Source organism: Tripterygium wilfordii, chromosome 5, assembly GCF_013401445.1.
Source record: "Tripterygium wilfordii isolate XIE 37 chromosome 5, ASM1340144v1, whole genome shotgun sequence".
Taxonomy (NCBI): domain Eukaryota; kingdom Viridiplantae; phylum Streptophyta; class Magnoliopsida; order Celastrales; family Celastraceae; genus Tripterygium; species Tripterygium wilfordii.
This window is the reverse complement of record NC_052236.1, coordinates 10,454,322-10,469,025: the sequence shown is the minus strand read 5'-3', so window position 1 is coordinate 10,469,025 and position 14,704 is coordinate 10,454,322. Positions and strand designations below refer to the sequence as shown.

General features: G+C 37.5%; 2 protein-coding genes across 5 annotated transcripts; both read right to left on the bottom strand.

Moving 5' to 3' along the window:
- Nucleotides 1-6,134: 6,134 nt before the first annotated feature.
- Nucleotides 6,135-8,841, bottom strand: LOC119998339 (probable serine/threonine-protein kinase PBL20). The gene is made up of 5 exons (XM_038845640.1): nt 8,629-8,841; nt 8,180-8,318; nt 7,541-7,659; nt 7,319-7,427; nt 6,135-6,672 (listed from the first exon to the last, which is right to left on the bottom strand). Exons 1-5 carry the CDS (start codon nt 8,791-8,793, stop codon nt 6,353-6,355), a joined length of 852 nt encoding a protein of 283 aa, XP_038701568.1. The 5' UTR covers nt 8,794-8,841; the 3' UTR covers nt 6,135-6,352.
- A 1,505-nt stretch (nt 8,842-10,346) lies between these two features.
- LOC119998491 (FT-interacting protein 3-like) lies at nt 10,347-14,455 on the bottom strand. Of its 4 annotated transcripts, XR_005468268.1 has the most exons (3): nt 14,183-14,455; nt 10,690-13,231; nt 10,347-10,589 (listed from the first exon to the last, which is right to left on the bottom strand). XR_005468268.1 is itself a non-coding variant. In XM_038845841.1 (2 exons), exon 2 carries the CDS (start codon nt 13,171-13,173, stop codon nt 10,849-10,851), a length of 2,325 nt encoding a protein of 774 aa, XP_038701769.1. In that variant the 5' UTR covers nt 13,174-13,231; nt 14,183-14,455; the 3' UTR covers nt 10,364-10,848. The 4 variants fall into 4 exon arrangements, 3 of the variants coding, with proteins under 3 accessions (XP_038701769.1, XP_038701771.1, XP_038701770.1); XM_038845841.1 differs by having other exon boundaries at nt 10,364-13,231; XM_038845843.1 differs by having other exon boundaries at nt 10,364-13,242; nt 14,184-14,455.
- Nucleotides 14,456-14,704: the final 249 nt, after the last annotated feature.

Here is a 14,704-nt window from a genome sequence, read left to right as displayed (position 1 = left end):
ATTATGTTATTGTGCAATCTACTTGTTCAATTTAAATAAATCAGGATTTGATCAATTAGGTACGTCTAAAATCGAATTTAAATTAGAGTCCAAACATGTAAATATTTTATAAACACATATTTTTATCAGACTTTGAAATCAATTTTTTATCACCCCTATTTTTTTTTTATTTTTTTGTTGTCAGGCACTTACAGAACTAACCAAAAGAAGAAAAGAGATTAGAACAGTGGTCAGGAGGGTCATGTTTGGTATCTAACCATAACTGCAACCTCGGAAGAAAATGACTGGGAATGCTGCCAGAGAGATTCCTAGTCGCAGCCCATTTGGCGAGACCATCCGCCCAAGCGTTTTGACGCCTGCTAACCTTTGAGATACTCCAATGCAGAATCTCCTGCAAACTACACCTGATATCATCAACTAAATTTTCAATCGCTCAATGCGAAACCAACGGAGGCTTCACTATCGCATTTATCACAATCAAAGCATCACCCCCAAAATGAACATCTCGAAACTGAAACTTCAAACAGCCAAGAACACCCAACGGGAGAACCAAAGCCTCTCCCACCACAGGATCCACAAACGGATTACCGAATGAAGGGTTGCAATTGTCCGTGCGAAAATTTTCATTACAGTAATACGGCAGCTGTCGACCTGGGAAGCATGGAAGACGTTTGACCGAATAACACGTGTCACTTTAAAGTCAAATTGTCATGTTGATATCAAAACTCTAATTAAAAAAGGTGGCAGGATCAAACGGCTCAGAGCATCCACAGTGATGCACCAAATATCCAGCACTTCAAAATCATTCTCTCTCTTCTCATCTATCCTACGTGGCACAATTTAATTGGATGAGTGAATCCCACAATATACATTATTCATCAACACTCCATACATTCCAACACTTCATACTCACTTTCTCTATTTTCTCTCTCTTCCTTTTTATCATCTCTCTCTTCTTTTTCATATCTCTCTCTTCTTTTCATCTTCTCTTTCTTCCTTTTTATCATCTCTCTCTTCCTTTTCATCACCTCTCTCTTCACTATTCATCACCTCTCTCTTCACTATTCATCAACTATATACATACTCCAACTCTCAAGTATCCTTTTTCCACAACTAAATTTTCAAGTGTAATTTTTCACCAATTGTGTATATGTAGCACTATATTTATCAAAAAAGTAACATTTCAAGTACTTGAAATACACTCCATTATACCCATTGTGAACATCTAGCACTTAACTTATCAAGAAAGTATCATCTCAAGTACTTCAAATTCTTCCCATTGTGGATGCTCTCAGTAAAGGTCATTTTCAATAGAGTGTGTGGGACCCGCCTGAAACCGGCCCCCACCTTTCCCGCGAATTTTATATCTCTGCTCGGTTCCCAACCACTCCGAAAACAAGGACTGTCCTCTAACTGCAAAGAAAAGGATGTAAAAGCTGCTCAAACAGATATTTGTTTTTTTCTTTATGGGCATAAAAACCCTAATGTATAGATATATTGTATGTATAGGTCTATTTCCTTCCTTTTTTTCAAACATTTTGAGACTATATGGTGGCTCGAATTTAACTAAAAGACACCTTTCGATGATTCTTTCGTGAATACATACTTAATAATGTTGTAATTGAAGTAGTTAGTAGATAAATGTACAAATTTTCTGGGACTAATTATAATGGAGGGTGAAATGCCAATATATATATTAAGGGTGTAAATAGTCGGTTATGGTCGAGTTTTTTTTCCTTCCCTTTAATTTTTGACATGAATTTAACCGATCAATCGGTCGGTTATCGTCAATTATTTCTGTTTAGTTATCGATCAATTCTATTAAAAAAATATTTTTTTAAAAAAATAACAGGTCAATCGGTTCGTTTATGGATCGGTTTGATTATATCAATAATTTTGTACAATCCTATACTATATATATCTGACCACAAAGACGCATGTACTCTCTCTTTGGTGCCATGGTTCATGTTATTAGGCCTTTATCTATAGATACACAACCTACATGGCATGGTAGTCATCATCAACAACATGAATCAAACTCTATGCATGGTTTGATCGATCAATAACCAATATGTAGGCTATTTATAGGATATATGTATTGACATATAGCCAATGAAATCAAATATTCACGCAAATAAAAGAAAATGACGGCAACAACGAGACATTTATATATATTAATCAACTTACTAAATTTATTTTTTGATTTTTTTATTGCACAATCAGTGAATACATATGAAATATATACAAAGGGTAGTTGGTTATTACTAATATTTATTTAAATGTGATAATAATTGAGGCTTATTGGATTAAATTAATATTATAGAGAAAGAAGAAAGGAACTAAGATTTGGATTTCATTATTTTATAGATTTTTTTTGTCCTCTTGAAATCTCAGTTACTAGCTCTTCGTAGAGTCAAGACAATTTTTATAATAAAAGTAAAAGGAAGAAACAAATAAATATTAATTGCTTTGGATTAGGTATATTAGGAACACACCCAAACAAACAAAATTGTATTAAATATTAATAATATGTCATTGGTCTTCTTAATGCCATCCAAGTAGCTGGGGTTCCATACCGACTCTTCCATTGGTTGACCTTGCAACCAAAAAATGACAAATTAATTATGCCAAATTAAACCCTAATTTCAACTATTCAGTGTCATCACACACGTTTTTTTGGTAACTGAGAATTATACTAGACAAACTTGCTCTTTGAACATCTGATATGGGCCTAAATTAGGACCGTTAGACCCATTCATACATAAGTTTCTCACTTGTAGAGAGGGTAAGCTGGACTATATGAGCCTAAATTAGGACCATTAAGCCCGTTCATACATAAGTTTCTCAATTGTCGAGAGGGTAAGTTGGTCTAAAGTCCAGCGTGACCACTATATATATATATATTTATATTTATATATTATATGAGAGTAAGTTTACTTACAGCATTTGTTTTGTTCCAAAACTAAATGAATATTCTTTTGACCTGACACGTATGTCAATTGATCCAAAAGAATGTTTGCACATCTAAGGTAATCAAATCACAAATTTTGGTTTCCAATGGTAATTGTGTACCCTAATTTGTCAGCACGTAGACAAACCCTAAATGATCAGTCAGTCTCCTCGTTATAGCTAGTAAACTTTGTTGAGGACGGGACAGGGGATCAAAACTTGTTTAAGGAGATAATCAGTACTCAAAGTCTTTGCTATGCTACCTCCAAATTTACTGCATATATAATAGAAAAACATATATACTTCAAGCTTCTATATATGGGATCATGTTAGACATATCTAGCTAAGCGCAAACACATCAATAAATATTGTCCACTCTGACCATGACCCACACAGATTTTTTCCCTCCCGGATTGTCTACGTAATTCTTAGCCCTAGAAAACATGTTTCTCGGGGATTGGAGTGCTCGGCGACAAATTAGACTCAAACAACAAATGTTATTCTCTTTGGTTTAATATATGACCCCGACTTCTCAACGGGTACCTAGCTAATATGTGACCTCCAGACTTTGTTAGCTCACGAGTTTGTTTGAGAATCGGAGTGGCACAGCAGCTTGGATTTTTAACACGTCATATTCATTTGCACCCACAATATGTATATACATGCATGAGTATGTTTGTATGTATCCGTGAATGAAACATATATACAAACAATGACTACATCTCTTTCCACATACAGGTAGTACTTATGCTTCGATAGCGCATAACAACAACTTTGTGTTTTGGGCTTTTTAATTACAGTAAATAATATAAATTTGACTAGAGAAAAAAAAATTAATTAGTAATTATGACTTAGTGTATAATTGATTCTTATTTAGCAATATAAATCTTCATCGACAATAATTGATGGCCAGTTTGTAGGTCAAATACAGTGTACATGTAGCTTCTCTAGCCAGAGCATCTATTTTATTTAAGTTATATATGTATAGGTTGATGTTCAGATAGATCTTCCACATACATATATACTGATGCACCTCACTATATATGTATGTGTATATATATATATATATTAGTGTTTTTTTAGTTGACTTACAAAATTGTGTGATCCAATCATATATCCAGCATTTGGTCAATATATATATATATATATATCAATTCGCCTTATGACTTTCGTCTATTATATGCATATATACCAATACATACATATACTCATTTTGAAGTCAGAATGTCATATGGTAAAATATCATGTTTAAAAAATAGGAATATACATGATTTTCCCATATGAAAGAGGGGTGCCACTCCCAAAGTTTTGTATATAATATATATCACAGTCCATTTATTGTTTATACTCTGTGATAATATGCCGTTTAACAATATTGTCCTGACAATAGGTGTGGTGTGCCTAATACTGCCTTCCCTGATCCCTGAAAAAGTAAAATAATGGTCTTTATTCAGAGGCCAGACAATTTAAACAGGTTGAAATTTCTGATGCTTCAGGAGATTTCCAACCAAAACCTTTATTCATAAGCCGGTGTTTAGCTCAGCTAGCTAACTATTTGTGTATTTATGTTCACGGTGAATCGGTGATGGAGGTTCGAACCAACCTTTATTACTTGAGCTAATTCGTAACGTGCAAGATTAATTATAATAATTTTGAACCATAGTAATAAAATAATGAAAACTAAAATAATAAAGAATGGGAAGAATGGGAAAGGCAAAGAGGGTTCCATAACCAAAGCCCATGTTAGAAGGGCATCTATCTGTTTACCAATAGAGGCAAATTTTGTTCTGCTAAACGACTTTAGCCATTCAAGCAAATCACAGCTACAAAGGGAGGCTATTAGCTTGATCGAAGGGATGGGCCGGGGAACCATACATCCAAAACCCATATATAAATATATATATGGGTTTTGCATGTATGTATGTGTGTATGTGTACGTTGTGCTCAAAGTGCGAGATTCCGCACTTTATTTAAAGTGCGAGATCCATCTCACACCATACATGCTGGCATAGTTTTTAAACCCGGTTCGATCCATCGGTCAGACCGTGAAACCCACGAATCGACGGCCTCCGTGGTTTTTTGCGGGAAAAAAATTGTTTGTGCATTAACCCGTGTCAAACAGTGGGTTAACTAGGAAAACCGCGCAAACCGTGACCGACTGGTTAAAAGAAAACTCGCATGTACTGTAAAATAACTTAAAAACAAAGAATATTTTATTTTTGTTAATGAATTTTGATGCCAAACATGTAATTTACCTTCATTGTTGATTGTTTATTTACAACTTTATGTTTGGAATTTAGATTTTATGTTTGGTTTATGAATTGTTTATTTGATTTGCTTATAGTTATAGAATTTAGTAAATTTTTGTAAAAAAATTAAGATTGAATTGTACATGTACGCTCCTCTTACTTACTATATAGTAAATATATAGTTATATAGTATATAACTATTAAATTATAAATATTTATTATTTATTAAAAACTCGTGGTTCAACCTCCTTCATAATAGTTGCTCTATATATGTATATATGTTGTACGGAACCCAATGAATTTTGTTTGTTTGGTAAAAATGGTTTTGGTTGGGAACCCCATGAAGCATCAAAATTTTCAATTTGAGAAGGGTTTTGCTATATTTGGCATACGCATGCATGTGTCATTGGCTTTGTTTTGCTTGAATTCTAACAGTTGGGGTCATTGTTTTAAGGAAGATTGTCAATATGGGCCTTAATAATTGCACCACCTAGGTCCAAATTGTGGGGCCCTATGTGTTAAGGGCTCTTTTTCAGCTTCTAAATATAAATTGTTGATCAGGTACTGTTTTCTAGGGTTGCTGTTTCGGTCTGTCAGTCAAGGGTCAACCATATTTAATGGATCCTCTCTTTTCCATTTCGGCTTTGACTACAACCTCCGCAACACGAAAGAGTGTAAGTGAGCGTGAGCGTGAGATGTGAGATGAGTATATGAGATGATGTGACCAAAATGATATTTGGTAAGAAATAATAAGTGCTTACGAGTGTGAAATAATCATTTTCATATTAAAACTCATTCTCCACGGGAGAGAATAATCCTTTTTACTAGAAAATAAATGGTGCAATTAATTTAAGATTACACCATCTCAAACTCTCACAGACGTCACGGGGGCAGGCCAGACTGTCACCCAGGCCCCCAAATTCCCAAGATACCATATTTTTGTAAAATCACTAGACTATTAATAGTTTAATATTATAGTAGTCACAAGAAATAGTAAATAAATTAGCTATATTGTCTATAGAAGGTGATTTTGCGGGAAAAGTTAATTACATCAATAGTGAACTGACGCCAATGTTCTCCTTCCAATTATAACTGAAGAACAAGTACTTTGGCCCCAACCATTTCGAATCCCAGCATCTTAGTAGACGTTTATGTTAAACATGAAGGATTGTCAGTACTTTGAGTTCCTTTTTGAGCTCCTTTTCAACTTGTGTGCTGGTTGGGCGTGCATTCACGACTTGAACACATTGCAGGGCAACAGTTGTGACTTTCTTGGCTTGTGAGGGGGAGCATCCACGCATCATTAGCCGTTCATCAACTGCATGGCCCCTCTTGGTCATTGCTGTTTGCATTGAATCAAGAATATGAGGCACGACAACGGGTGTTTGCGTGGAGAAGACTTGTTGACGCCTCATCACTGCCTGGAGAATGAAAATTCCAAAGGCATACATGTCCTGGGATGGCTTTGCTATTCCTGTCAGGACATGGTGATGGTTAAATTATGAAATAATTATAACATCAATTCAACCATTTATATAAACATTGCTTATATTCCACAAGGACCACGACTCATAAGAGGACACAGAGAAGCCAGTGTCACATATGTATACATACAGCTACAGTCCATCTTGTATGAAGATAACCATTAATCTCTTATGGTTTAACAGAACCATGATCACTTTCTAGTCCAGAAAAGATTAGACAGGTATGCCAGTAAACAGGCTCTTATGTATGGTGATAAAGAGTTCAATAAAGGGGGAAAAAAACTTTTGATGCGAGAGAGGTACAACACATGCACTCTATGTATCTTTTATGCGAGAAAAAATCTTTTATGCAAGAAAATGACGTCCACAACATGCACTCTATGTATCTTTTATGCGAGAAAATAAAATCCCCAACACTGCAACACATGTTTAAATCATAAGGGAGTTCAGGTACAGATTTTCAAACTCACGATTGTAAGAAAAACTCAGTTTCTCTCTATTTTCAATTGCTCATGTCATGTACCTAATTCTCTTAAACATTCATCAACAATCAGACATTGCTTAATAATATCTCAACTTATTCGAACTCTGGGCAGATAAAGATAAACATCAAGTAAGATGTAGAATGGATTCTACCTTCATTCACATCTTCTTTGGAAAAATATCCGTAAGTCGGGCCTTGCACATCAGTAATTTCTCCCTCTTGACAAATTAAGTTTAAATCCACAATCGTTGGATGAAAATCCTGAAAAAGAACATCCAAGAAAAAATAACTGAATAAGCAAAAATGAGGGTCACATAAGTGGGTGGTGAAACTTGAGAATCAATCTGTTATCCAGACTTAGCTATTTAACTAACCTGGTTTACTATGACACTTTGGGGCTTTATGTCCCTGTGGACTAGGCCAGCTGCGTGGATGTGTGCCAAACCAGAGGCGACGCCTGCTATTACCCTTAATACTTGTCTCCATGTCAAATCTGAGGAAACAAAAGAACAGAGTTAAAGCAAATACAACTATTATGATTTTCAAAAAGTTATAACAATGGAAACTCTGGCGGGTAAAAAACTCAAACAGGAAAAATAAATGGATATAAAGGACTTCCTCCTCTCCTACAAGTACATCAATCAAATGTCAGATCTTAATACAATTGCAAAGCAATTCTTGTAAGAACCTAAATATTGAGACTTATATTCATCATTTTATCTGTCAGCTAAGACATATTTTGTGGAGAACTCAAACAAGTCTCCTGTTTTTAATTCGATTATGAACCTTTTATTTAAGGAAAAGTAATTCTCAAGTATCCAGGTTTATATTGGCAGCAAACTAAAATCAAACATCATTTCTCACTGATTTAGCTCAAATCCACTAAGACCATGATTAATAAACAGATCAAAATATGTTTTTGCTGCCGGAGTAGCCAGTAATGACAAGGATTATTTCTCTCTCACTCAAGAAAAGACAACAAATACGAAGAAAGAAAAGCATTACTGCATTACCTTCCGTAAGGCGGTCATAGAATGTAACATTATTGAAATACTCGGACACAAGATATACCCGGTCTCTTGTTGTACACCGTCCAGTAAAGGGTATGATATTCGGGTGGTTTTCCAATCGAGACAGCCACTGAAGCTCTGCCTAACGATGATAGGCAATGGGGGAAAAAAAAGCAGCATATAAGTATTGATTCAATGAAGTTTTCATGCGAACTTCATTCCCAATATTTTCAGATGCCATACTCAACAAACCATATCAATTTCAAAGGAAAATCATAATCTGGCACCTTAATAATGAAAATTTCATACGAATAACGCACCAGTAGAGCTTGTTCTCTAATTCATCATGTAAAGCCAGAGTCTAGATTTTAGTGAAGATATTACACAGATCAACTACGCCGTTAATTAAGAAGAGAACTTACATATTAAAGAGAGAATGAAAAAGAACTCACATGTCCAGATTCGCGATCTAAGACCCTAATCGCCACAGTAGTTATCTGTGACGAATTAGCTGGAATAGCTCGATCGTCAATAGAATCGGATGCACCCTGACCCATGAGAAGCGCGTTGGGTAACAATTTCAGAAGCTCCTCTAGGGCAACGTCGCGAAAAGCCATGGTTGAACTGTTGAAAGCCCTGCATGGAGTAATGAGGAAGAGGATGAGGATCTCCTAGTAAAGGTTCTGACAGTCCATAGCTTCAATCAGCTGAGAGTATCGGGCCCAGGCCCAGGCCCAGGCCCAAGATAAACCAATGCTCCAAAGCCCGGGTTGGATTTGTTAAAGGTCCTGGACCACTACAGAATGTCCTACTTCTGAGTCCATGGTTGATTAATCAACTAGACATTATTTATTTTCCATGTTGCTTGATCCACAAGAAACTTTTAAGTAGGGAAGATGGAAGTGATTTGTGGTACTTTAAGACAATCAGTCCGTACTTTAAATTGACTCTGATATTCGGACAGCCGGAAAAAAAAAACACAATTAAGAGAACGACTAACTAGTATTTCAAGTTATCTTAGTTATTGAATTGCAGGGGCATTCTTGGGGACGGGCGACACTGGCCATCGCCCACTGTCCCATATTTTAAAAAAACTATTAGTGTAGTTGGCCGAACTCATTTAAATAATATACCACATTTAATTTTTTTTTAAAAGTGCCCCTCTTTTAAAGTTCATTCAGTGTCATTTTCGTTTTCTAAATCCACATAATAACTAGTAAATTAATTGCCTCGAGGATTATAGTTACATTTTAATATTTAGTAAAAGTAAAATTAACTCCCACAAATGTTGAGATAAATTAAGATTCTTTACGAATGACATCTTCAACCTCTCAGTACCTCATCAAATCTTTTGGGACAATTGCCTCCATGAATGCTCTTCTATCGTTGTTTGAGGTTGTTACTTTACTAACCCGAAAAGAAATGGTATATTCCCACTCATAAAAAAAAAAAAAAAGGTACATTCCCTTGAAATTTGTTAAGATGTCCTTTTCAAATCATATCATTGTTTGCGCCTTTTGCGGTTGTTGGGAAACCATAATCAATTATTTATTGGATACGCCAAAGATTGTTGGTTTGGTGATAGATGCATGCTAGTCATACTTCCCCCGCCAAAATTTGATTCTCCAGTGTCATAAGCTGACGAATGAAGTATGAATTTTCCATGAGCCTGAGATGCATGATTTGTGGACTAATACACAAGCCCGACGAGTTTATCCATCCAGTGTGCATCCAAAGAGTAGTGACCACGGATCTCACCATACAAAAAATAAAATAAACAATAAAATAAAAAATAAAATTGGATACATATATCATATATGTGTGTGTATATATATGTGTGTCCATTGGGTTCGCCGGTCCCACATCGCATATAATCATCCATTTCTACCCACGCTCAAGCATCCGTCAAATTTGACATAACTGTGAAAGGTAGGTGAAAGTTTCACATCACTGGTGGGTGGGTGGGAAGGAGTCGTACAAAAATCAACAAAATACTACCATTGTGCATCAGCAAAGGAGCAGATATAAAAGGCAAAGCGACTAAAGAAAGCAAACAAAGGCAAAACGTGAGAAAAGAAAGTTGGGTTGGGGTTCCAGACTGTAAAGAGAGAGAAACTGGACAGAGCCACAGGTCCCCCACCCACATAGAAACTCATGAATAGCAAACAGATGACAAAACTTGCCCTCGAAAATCAGACAAGCTGGGCTGCACATTGCAATATAGTGCCTACTTGGAATATGCATGGTTTAATCCAAAATCTAGGAGAAATTCACAAAATTTAATCAGTTGAATGCATAATTCCACAAAAACATGACGAGGTCCGTTGAACGCATAATTCCCCATTAGAAAATATATACTTAAATGCAATTAAGCAACAGAGAGTTCAGCACAAGCTTAAATTCCGACGACTACCTACAAAATTACGAACAAACACAGGTTGATTACCATAGGGTCTGGTTTGAAACAGAAATCTTAATAATAACTTCACTGAAAATCCACAAAAATCTACTACCTTCTTTAGGGGAAAGCTTAAGTCACACAGAGATCCAAGAACCATAGAAATCTGAGAAGCTCCGCTGGTATCTGCATCTTCTCCATTAACTTAAAAACAAGAGACTGGAAAAACAAGTTGCCATCTGAAGGCTATGACAGATGTGGAAACTGGTTTAGCTCATAGCATGCAATCAGTTCTTGCCGGCAACCGCCTGAAGAAATTGAGGGGCACCGATGGAAGCTTATGACGAAACCTTGGGTGCCTCAAAACATAAAATCCAGCAAGGAGTGCCACAACCTGGAAGGGGGTAACATACAGAACAATTGCAGCAATCAAACAGAAAATCACAAAGAGGGCTGTGGCCCTTGGGTCTCGCCAGCTCAGCAAAGACTGCAGCCTCTCCCCTTGGGTAGCCAAATCACCAACCACAGTCTGAATCCTCCCAGCAATACTTCTCAATCGATCATATCTCATCCTAACAATATCAGCAGGTCGGGAAGTTGGAAAGGTATCAAATTCTTCATCTAGTTCATCAGGATGTGCAGACTCAGCATGGGAGAGGCGGGTGTCCATATGAGGAGGATGCCTTGGCCTCCATCTGTAATACCAAACTCCAATCAAGAAAAGGTAAAGGAAAATTGTAGGTAGGATAAGCTCAGGGTAGAGGACCAGTATGATAAACAAGATGTGAATCAGTACTGTTGTGATTGGATTTTTCCAATTGCAAATCTGATCGAACCATTTTCCTACAGCAATTATACCACCTAAAACGTTCATGATTCTGAAGAAATTAGCTTTGCTTCTTCTCATGCTCCACATATGAGAACCCACATCCAGCATATACTCAACCACCTCTCTTCTTAATGGTGGCTCCGCCCTGCTCAGCCTCACTGACACAATCTGAGTGGCCTGGTGCCTTAAGCTATCAAGTTGGCTGACAGTTAGCGGGTGAATATAATGCATCTTTGGCAGCAGAGGCATCGAGTACATGTGCATCATGTTGAGTAATGAGGAGCAAGTAAACCTCACCGCTAAATGAATTTCACCCATCTTCCTCACCCCATTTGGGTGTAGAACTAGAAGTGGATACGAGTGGGTGTAAACGCGATCTGTTTCCAGGGTTGAAAGGCGAATTCTTACCTTCCCAATCCTCGAATCTCTTGGCCCTCCAGCCTTATCACCTCCTTGTAGATGACAATTATCAAAAACCCCAATGGTTATGACAGTACAAGGGTCAAAAACTTCCCATGTATATTGCTCATTCCACTTGGGCGTGAAGCTATCAATTATTGTTCTTGTTCGAACCCACTTCTGCCCATATTTGGCCACACAATATGCATCTGTTGTTCCCCGACCATCTGTTGTCTTCATAGGCATCAAACCCTGAGCATTAAGAACACCCAATTCTAGAACACCTATGCTGTGTTTCCATAGCTGTTTTGCTGTGGGTCGAAGATCACTGCTGTAATGTGTTGATTCATCCAGAACATGATAACCACCTTCCAAACAAATTCTCAAGTGGATCCTGCTGGCAAACTTAATTTCCTTCTTCTTTTCACCTTCCAGAACAACATGTTTTTCAAGATTAACCCACCTGGTATTCACAGGCTTATGATCCAATCTCCTGTCAACATACTGCAAAGGAATCGCACACCTCCCAAGTACTTCATCTTTGTTAGGTGCCACTCTATCTTCCACGCTCAAAATCAAGGGCTCCTCAAATGGTTCTGCTGCTACAAACATCAAATCTTCATTCCACATGGGATTGATGCTCCTGCTTTGAGAACTTTTAGTTCTCAAAGCCTGATTTCCCAAGATAGCCTTCACATAAACGTCTGGATACCTACCCTTATCACTTGGCATCAGGTCTTGAGCTTCAATGACATTAACCCTCAAATACCACAGCTTAGGAGAGAGATACACCTTTGATCGCATATTTGCCAAACCATCAGTTCCGCGAACAGTAGCAGCATCTGAATGCCATGCTTCTGGAAATGCCTCATCAGCCTGAGTGCCCATCCAGACAGCCAACATCAGTTCTCCTCTACCCTTATCCCTTTTCTTGTCCTCCAATCTATACCACTGAGGTGCCAATGGACTATCTGGAGGTACCCGCTTAGGAATCTCATTCAAGTCGAACAAAACCCAACCAACAAAGTCATCCTTTACAACATCCTTGTCCTTGACACTAACCTCAAGCGTGGAGGCTTGCATCCGATCTTTGGAGAATGCAAAAACCTGGTTCCATTCAGGATTTGTTTTCTTCTCAAAATGCCGAGTGGTACCCTTATAGTTTCCCAGCTTAACTTCGACATAGGGATCAAGACTACCTGTGACATCTTTTGCCGGTAGGTCCTTAGCTTTTACAACTCTGACATAGAGATACTGCATCTGCTCAACGAGGTCATATGTGCCGGTGAGCTTGTCGCCTGTGACCTTTCCACCTCCTAGATGAGGTTTGGTCTCCTTCAAGAGAAAATCTTCTGGTGGAGGCCTCTGCATCTTCTGGGTTCAAAGGACTAACACCCAAATGCTTGAAGTTGAACGGTTGCACCTTACAGAATAAGGAAACTGAGTTTGAATTCAAAAGGTCCCAGAAAATCAGAGAGATTAATTCAAATAGCCGTTACTTAATATTAAACTGGGTTACCTAAATTCTTGGGAAACAGAAAATCAGTAAAATAAATCCAAAAGCAATCAAAGTGCACCACCACTTAACATATCAATGAGAGAAACATACTGGAAAAACAAATGAAAGTAAACAACACGCATTAATACCGGGTAGGTAAGATAAGAGATAAATAAAGGAGGAGAATAATCAATTCCTCAAAACTAAAAACAACAATGAACACGAGCTAAAATCGAAATCGGTCGTAAAAGAGCCACAGATCTCGATTTGATAATGAGCTAACAAACTTATATCAGAGAAAACAAGTAGATCTGATGCTTGAACCATACAAAAGCATAAGGAAGTACAACGGTAAGGTAAAAAGGGCGGAACCAGCAGACACTGGTAAAAAATTATGCGACTCACAAAAGGGGAAAAGAGCATCACAAGAAGACTCCATTGTTTGGATGCCGAGAAAATGCATGGAGGCGCGTGAAAAAGAAGACTTAACCGCGTAGGAGTTTAACCGCTTTCAGACCTTTCATTCTGGAACCTATATGCTTAATTAGTGATTTTCCTTCAAGGAAAAGCAGCATTATAGAAACAAGGGGCGTTGCCAATTTTTCTCTTCTTTTCTTACTTCAAAAGAGACCAAACACAGAGCAAGGGCTGCTCTGTTGCGTCGAACACTCACAATTTCCCAAATTATGCCAGTTTTTTTTTCCTTTTTCATTTCGTCTATTTCTCAGCAACCAAACAGATATTATGAAAATAAGAATAAAAAAAAAGGGAAACATAATCATCAAGAGTTAGCAGCAAATTAGATGAAGAAAAAGCCACAACAAAACCAAAAATAGCAAACTAGAAATGCAGAACACCAAACCAGGCAGTTGAGGCTAAATACCACTGAAAGGAGGAGAGTATGCTTCAGAGAAACCCTAGCTCCATTATACGCAGCAGAACATCAATCACAGAAAACTGGATTTCTCTTCCTTTTGGTGATATCAACAAAGAAGATAATTACAGAGTACTTTCCAGAGGCACGAGACAAACTGAGCAAAGAAAGAAGAGAATGGAGGTGTAAATGTGGCGAGAGTAATTTTTTGCTTTATCTGCTTTTGCTTTTGGAGAGTCTGGTTAGGATCTGATGAATCTGTGAGAATACACTCTTTCTCTCTCTTGCTTCTTTTCTCTTTCGCACTTATTGTTTGTCGCAGTGTGTGGACCAGGGTGGAACCGTGCGAAATTAACACGGTCGGCCCCCTCGCTCGTGCGATGACCGCTTTCGTTGCGCTGGACAAGTAGCTAGACTCGCGTTTGGTAGTCTCTTTTTGGTTTGGATCTTTCGTGTTCGGACAAAAAATATTTGACCGAACAATGAGTTACAATACATTTTTTGACCGAACCATGAGTCACAATACTATC